The 23,591-nt window shown below is 39.2% G+C and overlaps 1 protein-coding gene across 3 annotated transcripts in view; it reads left to right on the top strand.

The window, feature by feature from the left end:
* TMEM38B (transmembrane protein 38B) overlaps positions 1-7,862 on the top strand; it is an 83,281-nt gene extending 75,419 nt beyond the window's left edge. For 2 of the 3 annotated variants that reach the window (XM_033237897.1, XM_033237896.1), the window contains one exon: positions 5,912-7,862. In XM_033237897.1, coding sequence (XP_033093788.1) covers positions 5,912-6,127 — 216 coding nt within the window. In that variant the 3' untranslated portion in view covers positions 6,128-7,862. The remainder of the gene's footprint in view (positions 1-5,911) is intronic. The other variant, XR_004443627.1, reaches the window with a different exon arrangement.
* The last annotated feature ends 15,729 nt before the right edge of the window (positions 7,863-23,591 follow it).

Genomic DNA, 23,591 nt, shown 5'->3' with positions numbered 1-23,591 from the left:
GAGTCTAGTGTATATAGTTGATTTTTAATATATATTTGTTGACTAATAAATGATCAGAATGCTCTTTCACAGGTCTCTAATTATTGCACACTTAAAGATATATACCAGAAATGAACAGTTCATTTGCCTAGCTGTTTTTACATTTGTAAAAATATAAACCCTATGATTTTAATTTATTTGAATCATTCACGTTAATAATTAGCAAAGTCTGAGGGAATGGCATAATCTATGGAGAAAGCATAGAGTGATCAGAAAACCTACTTGAATATGCCATGTGCCATTAGGGATTCATTTTAGGGCCAAGTGACTTTCATTGGAAGACACTGATAAGGGCCTGTTGGAATAAACACGAGTTACACTGCAAAGGATTATTTGAATTTGGGCAGGTGGAGACAGGAAGAAGTATGTTCTGGATGAAAAGAGAGATTAATTGTGCAATTTTTCTTATATAGATATATTAAGGTATCCTTTGAATTAATGCTATGAAGTAGATGTTATATTTATTCATTCAGTGTATTCTCAATGCTAAGCACTATAGAGAATATAAAAGTAGATATAAGTGCCATTTGTACTTATATTGTGTGTCACATTTTACTGGACATTTTGAAATGGTGTAACTTGAGATATCATATAAACAATTTCTTTACCTGAATTAATGTATATTTTAGGATGTTGAAAATACCAAAATATTTTTAGGGCTTCTATTTTCTTTCTTTTTTTTTCTTTTTTTATTTTTTATTATACTTTAAGTTCTAGGGTACATGTGCATAACGTTTATATCATGTATAACTCCCCAATGCAATCCCTCCCTCCTCCCCCCTCCCCATGATAGGCCCCAGTGTGTGATGTTCCCCTTCCCGAGTCCAAGTGATCTCATTGTTCAGTTCCCACCTATGAGTGAGAACATGCGGTGTTTGGTTTTCTCTTCTTGTGATAGTTTGCTAAGAATGATGGTTTCCAGCTGCATCCATGTCCCTACAAAGGACGCAAACTCATCCTTTTTGATGGCTGCATAGTATTCCATGGTGTATATGTGCCACATTTTCTTAATCCAGTCTGTCACAGATGGACATTTGGGTTGATTCCAAGTCTTTGCTATTGTGAATAGTGCCGCAATAAACATACGTGTGCATGTGTCTTTGTAGTAGAGTAATTTATAATCCTTTGGGTATATACCCAGTAGTGGGATGGCTGGGTCATATGGTACATCTAGTTCTAGATCCTTGAGGAATCGCCATACTGTTTTCCATAATGGTTGAACTAGTTTACAATCCCACCAACAGTTTAAAAGTGTTCCTATTTCTCCACATCCTCTCCAACATCTATTGTTTCCTGACTTCTTAATGATTGCCATTCTAACTGGTGTGAGATGGTATCTCATTGTGGTTTTGATTTGCATTTCTCTGATGGCGAGTGATGACGAGCATTTTTTCATGTGTCTGTTGGCTGTATGGATGTCTTCTTTTGAGAAATGTCTGTTCATATCCTTTCCCCACTTTTTGATGGGGTTGTTTGTTTTTTTCTTGTATATTTGTTTGAGTTCTTTGTAGATTCTGGATATTAGCCCTTTGTCAGATGAGTAGGTTGCAAAAATTTTCTCCCATTCTGTAGGTTGCCTGTTCACTATGATGGTAGTTTCTTTTGCTGTGCAAAAGCTCTTTAGTTTAATGAGATCCCATTTGTCAATTTTGGCTTTTGCTGCCGTTGCTTTTGGTGTTTTAGACATGAAGTCCTTGCCCATGCCTATGTCCTGAATGGTACTACCTAGATTTTCTTCTAGGGTGTTTATGGTATTAGGTCTAACATTTAAGTCTCTAATCCATCTTGAATTAATTTTCGTATAAGGGGTAAGGAAAGGATCCAGTTTCAGCTTTCTACTTGTGGCTAGCCAATTTTCCCAGCACCATTTATTAAATAGGGAATCCTTTCCCCATTTCTTGTTTTTGTCAGGTTTGTCAAAGATCAGATAGCTGTAGATGTGTGGTATTATTTCTGAGGACTCTGTTCTGTTCCACTGGTCTATTTCTCTGTTGTGGTACCAGTACCATGCTGTTTTGGTTACTGTAGCCTTGTAGTATAGTTTGAAGTCAGGTAGCGTGACGCCTCCAGCTTTGTCCTTTTGACCTAGGATTGTCTTGGCAATGCGGGCTCTTTTTTGGTTCCATATGAACTTTAAAGCAGTTTTTTCCAATTCTGTGAAGAAACTCATTGGTAGCTTGATGGGGATGGCATTGAATCTATAAATAACCTTGGGCAGTATGGCCATTTTCACGATATTGATTCTTCCTATCCATGAGCATGGTATGTTCTTCCATTTGTTTGTGTCCTCTTTGATTTCACTGAGCAGTGGTTTGTAGTTCTCCTTGAAGAGGTCCTTTACATCCCTTGTAAGCTGGATTCCTAGGTATTTTATTCTCTTTGAAGCAATTGTGAATGGAAGTTCATTCCTGATTTGGCTCTCTGCTTGTCTGTTACTGGTGTATAAGAATGCTTGTGATTTTTGCACATTAATTTTGTATCCTGAGACTTTGCTGAAGTTGCTTATCAGCTTAAGGAGATTTTGGGCTGAGACGATGGGTTTTTCTAAATATACAATCATGTCATCTGCAAACAGGGACAATTTGACTTCTTCTTTTCCTAACTGGATACCCTTGATTTCTTTCTCTTGCCTGATTGCCCTAGCCAGAACTTCCAACACTATGTTGAATAGGAGTGGTGAGAGAGGGCATCCCTGTCTTGTGCCAGTTTTCAAAGGGAATTTTTCCAGTTTTTGCCCATTCAGTATGATATTAGCTGTGGGTTTGTCGTAAATAGCTCTTATTATTTTGAGGTACGTTCCCTCAATACCGAATTTATTGAGCGTTTTTAGCATAAAGGGCTGTTGAATTTTGTCAAAAGCCTTTTCTGCATCTATTGAGATAATCATGTGGTTCTTGTCTTTGGTTCTGTTTATATGCTGGATTACGTTTATTGATTTGCGAATGTTGAACCAGCCTTGCATCCCAGGGATGAAGCCCACTTGATCATGGTGGATAAGCTTTTTGATGTGCTGCTGAATCCGGTTTGCCAGTATTTTATTGAGAATTTTTGCATCGATGTTCATCAGGGATATTGGTCTAAAATTCTCTTTTTTTGTAGGGCTTCTATTTTCTTTTGTTTCCTCTCCTTTTTAAGTAAGAGACTATGAAGCCAAATACTGTTTAATTTAGGTAATATGCTTTTTCTTTTAATAGTTTGCTAAATAAGGAGACAGTTTGATGTTTTATTTGTAAAAGAATAAGGATTTATTCTATTTGTCACAATTATATTTGTCACCTTGTTAAATCAAGGTCTGGTAAGAGGCTGATTTCACAGAAGTTTGTCCTTGAACCTCATATGTCTATCTCAGCAGTAATTTCTGATGCCAACAATACTTCTCAACTGAATGATGAGTCTTTTGGGAGTGGAGATTCCATTAAAACACTCGACTTTGAAAAATATTTATTATAGTTCATGTTCTCAGAAAATATTTTAAACCCTGACACTCTTCTCTTTTGGATTTTGTAAAAAAAAAAAAAAAAAAAAGACATTGCTGTTTTCCTGACAGTAGACCATTGTTTTTTATTTGAATTCTATTATCTTTTATTTGCAGTTTCTTAAGTCAAGCTATGACCAAGGTGATTATGCTGGTGTGTCTCATTGTAACTATTTATTCTAAGGAATAATTTAATATAAAAAAATCCTTAGATCTTACCCAATAATGGCATAAACTTGGACGTTAATGTTATATTTAAACTCCTCATTTTACATTCTCTCCAGGTGTGTACACTCATATTTATGCATTCACCTTTCACTTGTGTGATAAATGACTTCCAGATCTATATCCATTATTTAAATGTTCCTGGGAAATCTCCATTACTGCCCTTACTCTTCTTTACTGTTTGGCAATTACTGATTTACTCGCCTATCTCTGACTAGTATGTAAGCTCCTTGAGGGCAGGGACTACGTTTAACATCTTCTGGAAGACAGTTGTTAATGTTAATGCACAAGCAGAATACTTTAATCATATTGTTAGTTTTAGATTTAGTGTTGTATTGCATTTCAGTTTGCCCTTCTACAGTGTAACACTTTTGGGGTCTTACTTTAAGCCTGAAATATATCCCTGGGCAATTTCACCTCGTCTGACCTTGAATTCCAACTTATCTTCCCAGTACCAAGCAGCTGGCTGCTAAAGTGTCTGCTCAGCTCTTTGGCCTCCCAATTGTTGCTGTCTGCTAGACTTTTGGATTCTCTTCCTTCTTATGTATGCAAAGTTTAGGGATTGGTAAATTCCTCCAGGGTGAATTGCACAAGGATTTTAGGGCTCACTTCCATGCGGTTTCCTCCTCTTTGGGCTGTATTGACCTCAGGTCCTCACAGCTTTGGCCTTCTCACATTCCAACCTATGGCTCCTTATCCCCCCTGGACTTCTGCTTTCTATTCCCCTGTGCTGTGAATTTAGGTACATATCTTCACAAGAAAAAGCAAGGGTGAATGTGGAACTCACTTTATTCAGCTTTTTTTCTCTTGGATAGTAGCCCCATCAGGTTATGCCTATTTCAGTTGTTTGTCAGTGTCTTTTAGCAATTACTTTATGTACTTCTGTCTTTTGTTGATTTTGGTGAGAGACTGAGTCCTGATAGAAGCTATTTAATCATGACTGGCCTGAAGTCCATGGGCTTGTATTTAAAAATTTTTTTTAATTGAGTTCAAATTCACATAAAATTAGCTGTTTTAAAATATACATTTCGGTGATGTTTAGTACTCTCACAATGTTGTGTGTGGATGTGTTTTCAATTTATATAAATTATAGTACACCATGGCTCTTGTTTTGTGTCTCATTTTCACCTAACAGTATGTTCTAAGAAGTTTTGCTTTTTCTTTTCTAGTCTACCTATTGCATAGTATGCATTTAACTTACCTATTCCTTTTGTGATGAACATCTACTTTTCTTCCAACTCCCCACACTGTATTGCAACTAGTAAGAATTTATTCTTGATACCATTTTCCCCAAGCAGGTAGGTTATGTAGGGGTCTTCTTTGGAAATTTGGTCCCCAAAATTTCTAGTTTGAGTCATTGTCTGTGTTCTAGAGGAATTGACTCTTGGGGAAATTCCTGGATTCTTTGGAGCTATTCTAGACTTGAAAGTTCTCCTCCCAGATTTATGTTGGCATCAGTCTAATTTCTTGAGTATATGTAAACATCTGTGAACACTGTGCATTTTGCTACATAAAGGAATGGGAGCACTCTCTACCCCTTGAGGTCTTGGTTCCTTTATATAAAAATATATATGGAAAAAATTGGGGGATAGAGACTTTCTACAATCTGTTGAGGGTGGTATTCTGCTAAATTAAACTAAAAGTCTGTGACTTTAGATGATGATAGTCAGTGTATTTGGTAATCGAACTCAAAATCTGGATATTGCAAACTTCTTTACCACTTATTAGCTTTGTGACTTTGGGCAAGTTATTTAACCTCTCAGAGCCTTGGTTCCATGTCTCACTGATGAGGGTAATAATAGAGTAGTTGTTGGGTTAAAATTAAAGAGAATGACAATGTAAAGCACTTATCTTAGTTGTGACACAAGTGCATGGTAATGTTGATATTTTATCTTACTTCCTTTGAATACTAAATGCATTTTTGTGAAAGTAGTTATTCTGCTCATTTGGCACCCCAAAATATGGTACCTTGTATTATTTTTAATGAGTTGTGTTCTTTTCCATTAAGTATAATCTCATGGAGAACAGAGATTTTACCAGAATGTAGCTTAAATTGCTTTTCCTGCAGTTTACATTAAGAATGCATTTTGATTTTTTTTCCTTTGTTTTTCTCTCTCTTGAGAAACAAAAAGCATTTGTATTTAAATTCAAAAGTGAACTTTTTCCCCCCAGATAACCATGATGACTACACAGACTTCTACTATGACATTTGCTCCTTTTGAGGATACATTGAGTCGGATGCTCTTTGGCTGGCAGCAGCCGTTTTCATCATGTGAGAAGAAAAGTGAAGCAAAATCACCTTCCAGTGGTATTGGTTCATTGGCCTCAAAGCCTGTAGATGTTGCTTCAGATAATGTTAAAAAGAAACATACTAAGAAGAATGAATAAATTTACTTGATGAGCTCTACAAGGCCAAAAAAAATTTTTTTCTTATCTACCTGTTAGATTGTGATAATTTTTCTGTGTATGTGATGTGAAATGAAGACTATAAATATGGAATGGAGGTGACAGAAAGAAAGAATTCTTTGTTTGAGGAAGACTTCCCCTTTCTGGATTGTAATTCTTGAGTGTTGTGAGTGTATCATGTGATTATGCTTTTCTGGTATAAGGGATTGTGTTGTGATTATTTGAATAGTTTTATATTGATAAAAGAAGGCAAAATTTTTTAAATGTTAGAAAAAGCAGATCTGTCATTGCAAAGTAACAAAAATTTTAAACTTTTAAAAATGTAGATATTTTCATATTTTTTAAATTTGAATCTATTTGAGCTTTAGTTCAGCAGAATTAAATTTTTACTTTACATTATCATTAAAATTGCTAGGTATGGAAAACAATTCCCATTTTGTTTTGAACACTGAGAAGAGTAAACTTTTCCTAAAACACTTTATATTATAAATGAAAATAAATTGCTGCTTTATATTTTAGATATAAACATCATATTTTTTATTAATACCTACATCAAATGGAAAATATCTGAAAGTTTTTTTCCATAGCAGATATTTTCTACTAGAAGTAATTTTACTACTTTTCTTTTAGAACAGAGTATGAGTCTTAATCTGAAGTCTTTCTCATGCCCTTGTTATAAAAAAAAACTACTGTTTTTTTCCCTCAAGAAAATCAAGGGTGTAATTTTTAATAAAGTGTTAATCCCACGTTTTGTTTCGTAATTCTCATTTTAAGAGCTTGGCTGATTTTTTTTATCTCTCATTAAAACACGTTTGTTTTAATTGTAAGGGAAATTAATTTTCTCAGCATTTTGCATGTTCTTTCTAATCTTCATTGGTCTGAATATATTGGTAGTAGTTACTGTAATTATTCAACAAAAAGTATCTCAGTTCAAAAATTTTTCCACTATGTCTTCTTTCTAGTGGCTACTGTTTTAGTTTCTAGTTGAATGTCTCTGACAAGCTTTCATATGGTTTTGTTATATTTTCATCTACATGTACATGTGTTATTAATTTTATTTTAAATGAAAACTAATCACCTTCATGTGGAAATGCTCTGAGAATTGTCCTCAGGCATTTGGTAGTAACCAGCTAACCAAGAAGAAACAGAGAAACCAGAACTTCATATGGCAGTCCATTCAGATGAAAAATGATGATATAAAATCTGGTTCCTTCTTAGCAAAATAAAAAACAAGAAAAGATGCTAAATGATGTTAGATTTTCTTACTTTATGATTTAAAAGTCCAGTTATAACATTAAAACTCTGTAACCTAGTTTCTTTTATCAAAACCATGAACCTACTACCCTTATCAGGTATTTTGGATGGTTTAGAAGTACTCAAATCACATTCAAGTTGTTGTTATTATTTTAAATTTTTAACAAATGTAAACACCAGCAGGTACTATACTTTTACTTGCTTAAAAAAATTGGGAGGGGGCACTTTTTATAGTCTTGGAATGCTAACAAGTTTATTTTTAATATTGTGACAGAAAGCATTAAGTATTTAAGAGCTCTGTATTATATTTGATACTTTTACAGTTAAAAACTTTTTAGAATTAATACATTGTTAATTATTGACTGGTTTTAAAGTTTGGGTTTAACGATAGTTGAAATGAAAGGACTCTTGTTTTACACTTGTATTAAAGACAAATTTATTAAAATAAGTTATTTAGCACCAATGGAGTATTACATTATTTTTATGTTTCTTTTATATTTTTCATGAGGTAGAGTTTCAGAACTCATCTAGTGTTTTGACTAATATGGTATATATTCAGTGATTACTGTCCAAATGGGACATTGGTAGAAACTTTATTAATCTATGCAAGTATCCTATAATCCTCAATTCAAGGCTCTTAATGTAAAAAATATACGGGAGAATACGGCCTAGGCCTGAAACTCCCATCCTGAATCTATTCAGTTCGCCTGTAGAGTCTTGACTTGGATTTGCAAAGCAGGTTGTTAGACTCCTTGCCCAATGTGAAGTGTGAATAAGGCCTATAGACCTGCCTCACACAGCTAATCAGAAGTGGTACTGAGAAAGTCAAGTCCTAATAGGTCTCCTTAAAAAAAAAAAAAGAGACAAAAAGCTGGCAAAAATATGAGCCAGCTTCCCTCAGTGATCTCACTCTCAAGTAAAACATGGCCAAATGGATATCAAACTGATTTATCAGATTAATCACTCTTCCTTACTGAGGGAGTATCAAGTAAGGGCTGGAGAGAGACAAGATATGTGGAGCAGGCGGGTTTCAGTGGAAATGATAGCCTCCCTGTGGGTAGAGACCAAAAGGTAGAGAGATGAGAGAAGAAGGGAGACTCTGGTTAGTGTGTGTGTGTGTGTGTGTGTGTGTGTGTGTATATATATATATATATTTTTTTTTTTTTTTTGTGGTCTGTTCCTTAAAGCCCGGACACGTTTCCATTAAAATCCACTTCACATCACAAGTTGATTACAATTGAGTGGAACATTGCAGGTTGTAAATAGAATAATGTGTTCAGAATGCTCTCCCTTTCCCCCGGTAAAGCCCTTTATATTGTTTGCCCCAGGTGCAAGTCACATCCTTGGTAATATTCATTCAGTTGTTTATTCAACAAATATTGAGTACCAGTTAAGGGTCAATCATTGTCCTAGGCTCTAAAGATAACAGAAAACAAGAAAAATGCTTTCTCCCTTGGAGTTTATATTCTGGTGGTGGAGAGACAGATAATAAACAAATGTGTTCTTGTAGTGGTAATAAAAGTTACAAGTAAATATTAAGCAGGACATAGGGATAGAAAGTGAGGGGAGTGGGATTGTTTGTTACAATAGGACTGCTAGGGCTTTCTGTTAAAATTGCATTTTAACAGAGACCCGAAGGACATGAGGGAGCAAACCATGTAGACTTGTGGGTAAGTGTAAGGTTCATACTGATCCTTCATATACTTGATTTAAAGCATATATTCCCCCCAAATTATTGAATTTATTTTTCTTTTTAAGAACAATTTTACTCTGTAGTTTGTAACAGACAGTACCTCTGAAACTATTTTTTACAGTTTTTGTTTCTTGAGGTAAGGTTTGCATACAATAAAATGCACAAATAGTAAGTGTGCATACCGTGAGTTTTGAAAAATGTATACAAATTTATAACCTAAACTTCTGCTTGGACATGTTACTAGCACTTCTGGAAGTTCCTTTCCAGTTAACTCCCCTACAACTCAACTTAATAAAACTGAGTCATACAATATGTTTTCGTTTGTGTTTTTTTTACAACTCAGCATAATGTCTTTGAAATCATCCATCTTGTTGCATTTATCAGTAGTTCATTCCTTTATAATTGCTTAGTAGTTTTACTATATGGGTATACCATAGTTTTTATCCTATTGATGCACATCAGTGCTGTTTCTTGTTTGGAGTTTTCTGACTAAGCTACTCTGAACATTTTTGTATAAGTTTTTGGTGAACATTTTGGTGAATGATTTACATTCCTTTGGGCATATCCCCAGTAATGGGATTGCTGGATTGAATGGTAGTTATAAGTTCTTTGAGAAATCTCCAAACTGCTTTCCACAATGAAGTAATATACATTCCTACCAGCAGTATATAAGTGTTCTCTTTTCTCTGCCGCCTCACCAGCATCTGTTATTTTTTTACTTTTTAATAATTGCCTTTTTTTTTGAGATGGAGTCACACTCTGTCACCCAGGCTGGAATGCAATGACACAATCTCTGCTCACTGCAACCTCCGCCTCCCAGGTTCAAGCGATTCTCCTGCCTCAGCCTCCCAAGTAGCTGGGATTAGAGGGTGTGTCACCACACCTGGCTAATTTTGTATTTTTAATAGAAATGGGGTTTCACATGTTGGCCAGGCTGGTCTTGAACTCCTGACCTCAGATGATTCACCCACCTCGACCTCCCAAAGTGCTGTGATTACAGGCATGAGCCACCATGCCCATCCAATAATTGCCTTTCTGACTGATGCGAGATGGTATCTAACTATGGGTTTGATTTCTATTTCTGTAATGGTTAGTGATGTTGGGCATTTTTTCATATGCTTGTTGCCATGTGTATGTCTTCTTTTGAAAAGTGTTGATGTTCTTTGCCACCACCCGTACCCCTCCTTTTTTTTGAGACTGAGTCATGCTCTGTTGCCCAGGCTGTAGTGCAGTGGTGCAGTGGCACAATTTTTGCTCACTGCAACCTCTGCCTCTCAAGTTCAAGTGATTCTTGTGCCTCAGCCTCCTGAGTAGCTGCAATTACAGGCGTGCACCACCATGCCTGGCTAATTTTTGTATTTTTAGTAGAGACAGGGTTTCACCATGTTGCCCAGGCTGGTCTTGAACTCCTGGGCTCGAGCAATCCACCCACCTTGGCCTCCCAAAGTGCTGGGATTACAGGTGTGAGCCACCGCCCCGCCCCCCCCCCCCCCAGCCCTTTGGCCATTTTTTAATGGGGTTGTTTGTTTTTTGCTTGTCAATTTAAGTTCCTTGTAGATTCTGAATGTTAGACCTTTGTCAGATGCATAGTTTGCAGATATTTTCTCCCATTCTGTAGGTTGTCTGTTTACTCTCTTGATAGTTTCTTCTGTTTCCCAAGGCAGATGTCCAGAATGGTGTTTCCTAGGTTATCTTCCAGAGTTTTTATAGTTTTCAGTTTTACATTTACTTCTTTAGTCCATCTTGAGTTGAGTTTTGTATGTGGTGGAAGGAAGGAGTCCAGTTTTAGTCTTTAGGATATGGCTAACCAGTTATCTTGACACCATTTATTAAATAGGGAGTCCTTTCCCCGTTGTTTGTTTTTGTCAACTTTGTCTAGGATTAGATGGATGTAGGTGTGCAGCTTTATTTCTGGGTTCTCCAATGTGTTCCGTTGGTCTGTGTGTCTGTCTTTGTACTAGTATCATGCTGTTTTGGTTACTATAGCTTTGTAGTATAGTTTGAAATTGGATAGTGTGATGCCTCCAGCTTTGCTGTTTTTGCTTACGATTGCTTTGGCTATTTGGGCTCTCTTTTAGTTCCATATGAATTTTAGAATACTTTTTCTAATGCTGTGAAAAATGTTGTTGGTAGTTTGATAGGAATAGCATTGAATCTGCAAATTGCTCTGGGCAACATGGCTATTTTACCATATTGATTCTTCCTATCCATGATCATGGAATGTTTTTCCATTTGTGTTGTCTCTGATTTCTTTCAGCAGTGTTTCATAATTCTCACTGTAGACATCTTTTGCCTTCCTGATTTGCTGTATTCCTAGGTATTATTTATTATTGTTATTTTGTGGCGATTGCAAATGGGATTGAATTCTTGATTTGGCTCTCACTTGGGCATTATTGTCATATAGAAATGCCACTGAGTTTTGTACATCGATTTTGTTTCCTGAAACTTTTCTGAAATTGTTTATCAGATCTAGGAGCCTTTGGGCAGAGACTCTAAGGTTTTTTAGGTATAAAATCATATCATCTGCAAAGAGAGATAGTTTGGCTTCTTTCCCTATTCAAATGTCTTTTATTTCTTTTTTTTTGCCTGATTGCTCTGGCTAGGACTTCCAGTACTATGTTGAATAGGAATGGTGAGAGCAAGCATCCTTGTCTTGTTTGGTTCTCAAGGGGAATGCTTCCAGCTTTTGTCTGTTAGTGTGATGTTGGCTGTGGGTTTGTCATAGATGGCTTTTGTTATTTTGAGGTGTTTTTTTGATGCCTAATTTGTTGAGGATTTTTAGCATGAAGTTATACTGAATTTTATTGAAAGCCTTTTCAGTGTCTATTTAGATGATCATGTGTTTTTTAAGTTCTGTTTATGTGACGAATCACATTTATTGATTTGTTTATATTGAACCAACCTTGCATCTGTGGAATAAAGCCTACTTGATTGTGGTGGATTAGCTTTTTGATGTGCTGCTGGATTCCATTTGCTAGTATTTTGTTGAGGATTTTGGTATCTATGTTCATCACTGATATTGATGTAAAGTTTTCTTTTTTGTTTTGTCTATGGTGGGTTTTGGTATCAGAATGATGCTTGCCTCATAGAATGAGTAAGGGAGTCCCTCATTCTTAGTTTTTTTTGGAATAGTTTCAGAAGGAATACTCTTTGCGGTATTCACAGTAATATCATTTTCTCCCCCATTGGATATTAGGAACAGTATAACAAGGAGGGTGTACACCTCCTGTGATATTGGGAGTAATATCATCCTTTCCCCCCATTGATATTAGGAAAAAATCACAGAAACACACCTATTGGAAGTAATATAATCCTCTTCTTTCCTAAATATTAGAAACTATATCACAGAAGAAGTGTACACCTTCTCGAAAATTGGGAATAACATCATCCTCACCACCGCTCAATGTTAGGAACAGTATTGTGGAGCAGGGGTGTACAGCCCCTGCGATTTTAGGAGTAATATCATCCTCTTCCCCCCCGGATATTAGGAACAATATCAAAGGAAGGTGTACACCCCTTCGCTATTGAGAGTAATATCATCCTCTCGCTCCCTGGATAGTAGGAACAATATCCCTGGGCGGGGCGGGGGAAGCTGTGTACAACCCCTGCAATATTAAGAGTAAAGTCATCCTCGGCCGGGCGCGGTGGCTCACACCTGTAATCCCGGCACTTTGGGAGGCTGAGGCGGGCAGATCACAAGGTCAGGAGATCGAGACCATCCTGGCTAACACAGTGAAACCCGTCTCTACTAAAAAATACAAAAAATTAGCCGGGCGTTGTGGCGAGCACCTGTAGTCCCAGCTACTCGGGAGGCTGAGACAGGAGAATGGCGTGAACCCGGGAGGCGGAGCTTGCAGTGAGCTGAGATGGTGCCACTGCACTCCAGCCTGGGCGACAGAGCGAGACTCCATCTCAAAAAAAAGGGGGGGGTGGAGCAAGATGGCCGAATAGGAACAGCTCCAGTCTCCAACTCCCAGCGCAAGCGACACAGAAGACCGGTGATTTCTGCATTTTCAACTGAGGTACTGGGGTCATCTCACTAGGGAGTGCCGGACAATTGGTGCTGGTCAGCTGCTGCAGCCTGACCAGGGAGAGCTGAAGCAGGGCGAGGCATCGCCTCACCTGGAAGTGCAAGGGGGAAGGGAATCCGTTTTCCTAGCCAGGGGAACTGAGACACACAACACCTGGAAAATCGGGTAACTCCCACCCCAATACTGCGCTTTAAGCAAACAGGCACACCAGGAGAATATATCCCACACCTGGCCGGGAGGGTCCCATGCCCACGGAGCCTCGCTCACTGCTAACACAGCAGTCTGCGGCGATCTATCCGCAAGGCAGCAGCGAGGCTGAGGGAGGGGCGCCCGCCATTGCTGAGGCTTAAGTAGGTAAACAAAGCCGCTGGGAAGCTGGAACTGGGTGGAGCTCACAGCAGCTCAAGGAAGCCTGCCTGTCTCTGTAGACTCCACCTCTGGGGACAGCGCACAGCTGAAGACCAATAGGGGAAGCAGCGGGGGGCCAGTGCAGACGCGAACAACTCTGACAGCTTTGGGGAGAGCCGTGGATCTCCCAACGCGGAGGTTGAGATCTGAGAACGGACAGACTGCCTGCTCAGGTGGGTCCCTGACCCCTGAGTAGCCTAGCTGGGAGACATCCCCCACTAGGGGCAGTCTGGCACCCCACACCTCACAGGGTGGAGTACACCCCTGAGAGGAAGCTTCCAAAGGAAGAATCAGACAGGTACACTCGCTGTTCAGCAATATTCTGTCTTCGGCAACCTCTGCTGCTGATACCCAGGCAAACAGGGTCTGGAGTGGACCTCAAGCAATCTCCAACAGACCAACAGACAGTCCTTCTGACTGTCAGAAGGAAAACTATCAAACAGGAAGGACACCTATACCAAAACCCCATCCGTACATCACCATCATCAAAGACCAGAGACAGATAAAACCACAAAGATGGGGAAGAAGCAGGGCAGAAAAGCTGGAAATTCAAAAAATAAGAGTGCGTCTCCCCCTGCAAAGGAGCGCAGCCCATCGCCAGCAACGCATCAAAGCTGGTCAGAGAATGGCTTTGACGAGATGAGAGAAGAAGGCTTCAGTCCATCAAACCTCTCAGAGCTAAAGGAGGAATTACATACCCAGCGCAAAGAAACTAAAAATCTTGAAAAAAGAGTGGAAGAATTGACAGCTAGACTAATTAATGCAGAGAAGATCATAAACAAAATGACAGAGATGAAAACCATGACACGAGAAATACGTGACAAATGCACAAGCTTCAGTAACCGACTCAATCAACTGGAAGAAAGAGTATCAGCGATTGAGGATCAAATGAATGAAATGAAGCGAGAAGAGAAACCAAAAGAAAAAAGAAGAAAAAGAAATGAACAAAGCCTGCAAGAAGTATGGGATTATGTAAAAAGACCAAATCTACGTCTGATTGGGGTGCCTGAAAGTGAAGGGGAAAATGGAACCAAGGGAAAACTCTTCAGGATATCATCCAGGAGAACTTCCCCAACCTAGTAGGGCAGGCCAACATTCAAATTCAGGAAATACAGAGAACGCCACAAAGATACTCCTCCAGAAGAGCAACTCCAAGACACATAATTGCCAGATTCACCAAAGTTGAAATGAAGGAAAAAATCTTAAGGGCAGCCAGAGAGAAGGTCGGGTTACCCACAAAGGGAAGCCCATCAGACTAACAGCAGATCTCTCGGCAGAAACTCTACAAGCCAGAAGAGAGTGGGGGCCAATATTCAACGTTCTTAAAGAAAAGAATTTTAAACCCAGAATTTCATATCCAGCCAAACTAAGTTTCATCAGTGAAGGAGAAATAAAATCCTTACAGATAAGCAAATGCTTAGAGATTTTGTCACCACCAGGCCTGCCTTACAAGAGACCCTGAAGGAAGCCCTAAACATGGAAAAGAACAAACGGTACCAGCCATTGCAAAAACATGCCAAAATGTAAAGACCATCGAGGCTAGGAAGAAACTGCATCAACTAACGAGCAAAATAACCAGTTAATATCATAATGACAGGATCAAGTTCACACATAACAATATTAACCTTAAATGTAATGGACTAAATGCTCCAATTAAAAGACACAGACTGGCAAACTGGATAAAGAGTCAAGACCCATCAGTCTGCTGTATTCAGGAGACCATCTCACATGCAGAGACATACATAGGCTCAAAATAAAGGGATGGAGGAAGATCTACCAAGCAAATGGAGAACAAAAAAAAGCAGGGGTTGCAATCCTAGTCTCTGATAAAACAGACTTTAAACCATCAAAGATCAAAAGAGACAAAGAAGGCCATTACATAATGGTAAAGGGATCAATTCAACAGGAAGAGCTAACTCCTAAATATATATGCACCCAATACAGGAGCACCCAGATTCATAAAGCAAGTCCTTAGAGACTACAAAGAGACTTAGACTCCCATACAATAATAATGGGAGACTTCAACACTCCACTGTCAACATTAGACAGATCAACGAGACAGAAAGTTAACAAGGATATCCAGGAATTGAACTCATCTCTGCACCAAGTGGACCTAATAGACATCTATAGAACTCTCCACCCCAAATCAACAGAATATACATTCTTCTCAGCACCACATGCACTTATTCCAAAATTGACCACATAATTGGAAGTAAAGCACTCCTCAGCAAATGTCAAAGAACAGAAATTATAACAAACTGTCTCTCAGACCACAGTGCAATCAAACTAGAACTCAGGACTAAGAAACTCAATCAAAACCGCTCAACTACATGGAAACTGAACAACCTGCTCCAGAATGACTACTGGGTACATAACGAAATGAAGGCAGAAATAAATATGTTCTTTGAAACCAATGAGAACAAAGATACAACATACCAGAATCTCTGGGACACATTTAAAGCAATGTGTAGAGGGAAATTTATAGCACTAAATGCCCACAAGAGAAAGCAGGAAGGATCTAAAATTGACACTCTAACATCACAATTAAAAGAACTAGAGAGGCAAGAGCAAACACATTCAAAAGCTAGCAGAAGGCAAGAAATAACTAAGATCAGAGCAGAACTGAAGGAGATAGAGACACAAAAAACCCTCCAAAAAATCAATGAATCCAGGAGTTGGTTTTTTGAAAAGATCAAGAAAATTGACAGACCGCTAGCAAGACTAATAAAGAAGAAAAGAGAGAGGAATCAAATAGACGCAATAAAAAATGATAAAGGGGATATCACCACTGACCCCACAGAAATACACAACAACCATCAGAGAATACTATAAACACCTCTACGCAAATCAACTAGAAAATCTAGAAGAAATGGATAATTTCCTGGACACTTACACTCTCCCAAGACTAAACCAGGAAGAAGTTGAATCCCTGAATAGACCAATAGCAGGCTCTGAAATTGAGGCAACAATTAATAGCCTACCCACCAAAAAAGTCCAGGACCAGATGGATTCACAGCTGAATTCTACCAGAGGTACAAGGAGGAGCTGGTACCATTCCTTCTGAAACTATTCCAATCAATAGAAAAAGAGGGAATCCTCCCTAACTCATTTTATGAGGCCAACATCATCCTGATACCAAAGCCTGGCAGAGACACAACAAAAAAAGAGAATTTTAGACCAATATCCCTGATGAACATCGATGCAAAAATTCTCAATAAAATACTGGCAAACCGGATTCAGCAGCACATCAAAAAGCTTATCCACCATGATCAAGTGGGCTTCATCCCTGGGATGCAAGGCTGGTTCAACATTCAAACTCAATAAACGTAATCCAGCATATAAACAGAACCAAAGACAAGAACACATGATTATCTCAATAGATGCAGAAAAGGCTTTTGACAAAATTCAACAGCCCTTCATGCTAAAAACGCTCAATACATTTGGTATTGATGGAACGTACCTCAAAATAATAAGACTATTTATGACAAACCCACAGCTATATCATACTGAATGGGCAAAAACTGGAAAAATTCCCTTTGAAAACTGGCACAAGACAGGGATGCCCTCTCTCACCACTCCTATTCAACATAGTTGGAAGTTCTGGCTAGGGCAATCAGGCAAGAGAAAGAAATCAAGGGTATCCAGTTAGGAAAAGAAGAAGTCAAATTGTCCCTGTTTGCAGATGACATGATTGTATATTAGAAAACCCCATCATCTCAGCCAAAATCTCCTTAGCTGATAAGCAACTTCAGCAAAGTCTCAGGATACAAAATCAATGTGCAAAAATCACAAGCATTCTTATACACCAGTAACAGACAAGCAGAGAGCCAAATCAGGAATGAACTTCCATTCACAATTGCTTCAAAGAGAATAAAATACCTAGGAATCCAGCTTACAAGGGATGTAAAGGACCTCTTCAAGGAGAACTACAAACACTGCTCAGTGAAATCAAAGAGGACACAAACAAATGGAAGAACATACCATGCTCATGGATAGGAAGATCAATATCGTGAAAATGGCCATACTGCCCAAGGTTATTTATAGATTCAATGCCATCCCCATCAAGCTACCAATGACTTTCTTCACAGAATTGGAAAAAACTGCTTTAAAGTTCATATGGAACCAAAAAAGAGCCTGCATTGCCAAGACAATCCTAAGTCAAAAGGACAAAGCTGGAGGCATCACGCTACCTGACTTCAAACTATACTACAAGGCTACAGTAACCAAAACAGCATGGTAGTGGTACCAAAACAGAGATATAGACCAATGGAACAGAACAGAGTCCTCAGAAATAATACCACACATCTACAGCCATCTGATCTTTGACAAACCTGACAAAAACAAGAAATGGGGAAAGGATTCCCTATTTAATCAATGGTGCTGGGAAAATTGGCTAGCCATAAGTAGAAAGCTGAAACTGGATCCTTTCCTTACCCCTTATACGAAGATTAATTCAAGATGGATTAGAGACTTAAATGTTAGACCTAATACCATAAAAACCCTAGAAGAAAATCTAGGTAGTACCATTCAGGACATAGGCATGGGCAAGGACTTCATGTCTAAAACACCAAAAGCAACGGCAGCAAAAGCCAAAATTGACAAATGGGATCTAATTAAACTAAAGAGCTTTTGCACAGCAAAAGAAACTACCATCAGAGTGAACAGGCAACCTACAGAATGGGAGAAAATTTTTGCAACCTACTCATCTGACAAAGGGCTAATATCCAGAATCTACAAAGAACTCAAACAAATATACAAGAAAAAAAAAAAACCCCATCAAAAAGTGGGGAAAGGATATGAACAGACATTTCTCAAAAGAAGACATTCATACAGCCAATAGACACATGAAAAAATGCTCATCATCACTCGCCATCAGAGAAATGCAAATCAAAACCACAATGAGATACCATCTCACACCAGTTAGAATGGCAATCATTAAGAAGTCAGGAAACAACAGGTGTTGGAGAGGATGTGGAGAAATAGGAACACTTTTACACTGTTGGTGGGAGTGTAAACTAGTTCAACCATTATGGAAAACAGTATGGCAATTCCTCAAGGATCTAGAACTAGATGTACCATATGACCCAGCCATCCCACTACTGGGAATATACCCAAAGGATTATAAATTATTCTACTACAAAGACACATGCACACGTATGTTTATTGCGGCACTATTCACAATAGCAAAGACTTGGAATCAACCCAAATGTCCATCTGTGACAGACTGGATTAAGAAAATGTGGCACATATACACCATGGAATACTATGCAGCCATAAAAAAGGATGAGTTTGCATCCTTTGTAGGGACATGGATGCAGCTGGAAACCATCATTCTTAGCAAACTATCACAAGAAGAGAAACCAAACACCACATGTTCTCACTCATAGGTGGGAACTGAACAATGAGATCACTTGGACTCGGGAAGGGGAACATCACACACTGAGGCCTATCATGGGGAGGGGGGAGGAGGGAGAGATTGCATTGGGGAGTTATACATGATATAAATGATGAATTGATGGGTGCTGACGAGTTGATGGGTGCAGCACACCAACACGGCATAAGTATACATATGTAACAAACCTGCACGTTATGCACATGTACCCTAGAACTTAAAGTATAAAAAAAAAAAAAAAAGAATAAAGTCATCCTCTTTCACCCTGGATATTAGCAACAATATCACAGGGGGAGTGTACACCCCCGGTGTGATATTGGGAGTGATATCATCTTTTTCCCCTTTCCTGGACTGTAGGAACAATATCACAGGGTGGGGGTGTACACCCCCTGCAATATTGGAAGTAATATATTCCTCCACGTTCTCGATATTAGGAGCAGTATCACATGTATCTGTATATTAGAAAAAATGTCACAGATGGGGTGTTCACAACCTGTGATATTGGGGCTAATACCACATTTTCCGAACCTGGACATTAGGAGCAATATCACAAGGTGGGTATACACCTGCTGCAATATTGGTAGTAATATCATCCTCTTTCTCCCTGGACAGTAGGAACAATATGACAGGGGGGTGTACACCCCCTGTGATATTGGGGATAGGATCATCCTCTTCCCCCTGAATATTAGGAACAATATCACATTTGGGGTGTACACCCCCTGCCTCATTGAAAGTAACATCATCCTCTCTTTCCATGGTTATTAGGATCAATATCTCAGGCAGTGTGTATGCCTGCGATATTGGGAATAATATCATCCTGTCCCCACCTGGATATTAGAAATAATATCAAAGGGGGAGTATAGAACCTCTTCAATTTTTGGAGGAGTATCGTTCTCCCCCCCACCCCAGGATATTAGAAACAATATCACAGAAAGGTGTACGTGTTTTGCAATATTGACAGTAATATCATCTCCCCCCGTGAATATTAGGAACAATATCACAAGGGGGTGTACGCCCCCTGCGACATTGGAAGTAATATTCTCTCTCCCCCCAGGATATTAGGAAGTCTATCACAGAGGGGTGGGTGTACACGCCCTGTGATACTGGTAGTAGTATCCTTTCACCCTAAATACTAGGAACAATACTGCAAAGGGGGTGTACACCCCCTGGGATATTGGGAGTAATGTCAACTTCTACCACCTACATATTAGGAAAAATTTCACAGAAAGTGTGCACACCACCTGGAATATTGCAAGTAATATCAACCTTTCCTTACCTGGATATTAGGAAAAAATATCAGGGGGTGTACACTCCCTGCTATATTTTGGGTAACATCATCTTCTCCACCACTTGATATTAGGAACAATGTCAAAGGTGGTGTACACACCCTGCGATATTGGGAGTAATATCACCTTCACTTCCCCCCTGGATATTATGAACAATATAACGAGGGGGGTGTACACTCCATGCGATGTTGGGAGTAATATCTTCTCTTTCCCTGGATATTAGGAACAATATCACAGAGGTGTTGTACACCTTCTGCAATATTTGGAGTAATATCATCCTCTTTTAACCTGGATATTAAAAACAATATCACAGCAGAGGTGTACACCCCTGTGATATTGGGAGTAATACTATACTCTCCCCACCTGGATATTAGGAACAATATCACAGAGTTACAGTGGGGTGTACACTTTTTGCAATGTTGGGAATAATATCCTCTTCTCTCCCCCTGGATATGAGAAAGATTATCACAGGGTTGATGAACACCCCCTGCGATATTTGGAGTAATATTCACACCCCCCCAGATATTAGGAACAATATCACATTGGTGTGTACACCCCCTGCGATATTTGGAGTAATATCATCCTCTCCCCTTCTGGATATTAGGAACAATATCACATTGATGAGTACACTCCCTGGGATATTGAAATTAATATTATTCTTTTCCCCCATGGATATTAGGAAGAATATCACAGGGTTGTGTACACCGTCTGCAATACTGGGAGTAATATCATCCTCTCCGGATATTAAAAACAATAGCACAGGAAGTGTGTACCCCATGCGATATTGGGAGTAATGTCATCCTTTCCCCCCAGGCATATTAAGGACAATATCACAGTGTGTGTACACTCCCTGTGGAATTGGGAGTAATATCATCTTTCTCCCCTTCGGATATTAGAAACAATATCACAGGGGAAATGTCACTTCCTGCATTATTGGAGTAATATCATGCCCTCCCCACCTGAATATTAGAAACTGTATCATGGGGGGGTGTACACCCCCTGCGATACTGAGAGCAATATCATCCTCCCTTTCTCTGGATATTAGAAACAATATCATGGGGGAATGTACAGCCACTACAATATTGGGAGTAATATCATCCTCTGCCCTCCTAAATAGCAGGAACAATATCAAAGTGGGAGTGTACACCCTCTGTGATATTGATAGTAATATCACAGTGTGATATGGCTCATATCACCAGGGGGAAAGAGAAAGATATTACTCCCAATATCGCAGGGGGATACAACCCCCTTGTGTTATTGTACCTAATATCCAGGAAGAGAGAGGATGATATTATTCCCAATATCGTAACTGGTCAAACCCCGCACTGCGATATTTTTCCTACTATCCAGAGTGAAGAAAGATGACATTACTCCCAATATTGCAGAAGGTGTTTACCCCCCCGAGATATTGTTCCTAATATCCAGTTACATCTGCGATATCTGTCTCAATTTCGCAGGGGGTGTACATCCCCCTGTGATATTGCTGCTAATATTCAGAAGGGAAGAGGATGATATTACCCAAATATCGTGGGGGTTGTACAGTCCCCCTTTGATATTGTTCCTAAAATCCAGGGGGGAAGAGGATATTACTCCCAATGTCGCAGGGGGTGTACACCCCTTCAGTGATATTGTTCCTAATATCCAGGGGTATATTAAACCCAATATGGAAAGGGGTGTACACGCCCCCATGATATTGTTCCTAATATTCAGCAGGGTGCAGGGGAGATAATGATGTTACTCCCAATATTGCAGGGAGTGTATAACCTTCCTGTGATATTGTTCCTAAGTAATATGACTCCTAATATCGCAGAAAGTGTACACCCCTTCTGTGATATTATTCCTAATATCCAGACTGGGGAGAGGATAATATTACTTCCAAAATCGCAGAGAGAGTACAATTCCCCTGTGATATTGTTCCTAATATCCAGGAATGGAAAGGATAATATTACCCCCAATATTACAGGGAGTGTACACCCCTGTGATATTGTTCCTAATATTCAGGGGTGGAGAGGATGATATTAATCCCAATATCGCAGGGGGTGTATACCCCCCTGTCATATTGTTCTTAACATCCAAATGGGGAGAGGGTGATATTACTCCCAATATCGCAGGGGGTGTACACCCCCATGAGATATGGTTTCTAATATCTGGGAGGGGGAAAAATGATATTACTCCGAAAAGCAGAGGGAATTTACACCTCCACCCCCCATGATACTGTTTTTAACATCTAGGGAGGGAGAGGATGATATTACTCTCAATATCACAGCAGGTGTCCACCACCCCTGTGATATTTTTCCTAGTATATAGAGCAGAGAAGATGATATTACTCCCAATATCCCAGGGGGTGAACAGCTTTTTTTTGTGGTATTTTTCCTAGTATCCAGAGGTAAAGATGATGAATTTGCTACCAATATCAGAGAAGGTGTACACACCTCTTGCGATATTGTTCCTGATATCTAGGGTAGGAGAGGATGATATTACTTCCAATATCACAGGAAGTGTATACCCCCTTGTGATTTTGTTCCTAACATCCAAATGGGGAGAGGATAATCCCAACATTGCAGGGGGTGTAAGCCCCTCCCTGTGATATTGTTCTGAATATCCAGAAGGGAGAGGATTATATTACTGTCAATATCGCAAGGGGTGTACACCACCCCTGTAATATGGTTTGTAATTTTCAAGAGAGAAAAGGATTATATTACTCCTAATATCACAAGGGGTGTACTCCCCCTTGTGATATTGTTCGTAATATCCAGGGGTGAAGAGGATAATATAAATGCCAATGTCGCAGGGTGTGGTCACCTTCCTGTGACATTGTTCGAAATATCCAAGGGGGAAGAGGATAAAATTACTCCTAATAACACAGAGGGTGTACACCCGCCCTGTGATATTCAATGAAAGAGAGGATAATATTACTCCCAATATCGCTTTCCGTATTCATTCCCCTGTGATATTGTTCGTAATATCCAGGGAGGAAGACGAAGACATTACTCCCAATATCGAAGGAGTGTACTCGTCCCTGTGATATTGTTCATAATATCCAGTCAGGGAAAGGATGATATTACTCCCAATACCGCAGCAGGTGTACAACCTCTATGATATTGTTCATAATATCCAGGGAGAAAGAGGATAATATTACTCCCAATATCCCAGGGAATTTACGCCCTCCTGTGATGTTATTTGTAATATCCAGAGAGGAAGAGGATGATATTACTGCAAATATCGCAGGGGGTGTACATCCCCTGTGTTATAGTTTGTAATGTCCAGAAGAAAAGAGGATGATATTTCTCCCAATATTGCAGGGGGTGTACACTCCCCTGTGATATTGTTCATAATACCCAGGGGGGAGAGGATAATATTACTCCAAATATCGAATGGGGTG

The sequence above is a fragment of the Trachypithecus francoisi genome, unplaced genomic scaffold (genome assembly GCF_009764315.1).
Source record: "Trachypithecus francoisi isolate TF-2019V2 unplaced genomic scaffold, Tfra_2.0 Lachesis_group16, whole genome shotgun sequence".
NCBI classification, from domain to species: Eukaryota; Metazoa; Chordata; class Mammalia; order Primates; family Cercopithecidae; genus Trachypithecus; species Trachypithecus francoisi.
This window is presented reverse-complemented; position numbering and strand designations above follow the sequence as displayed.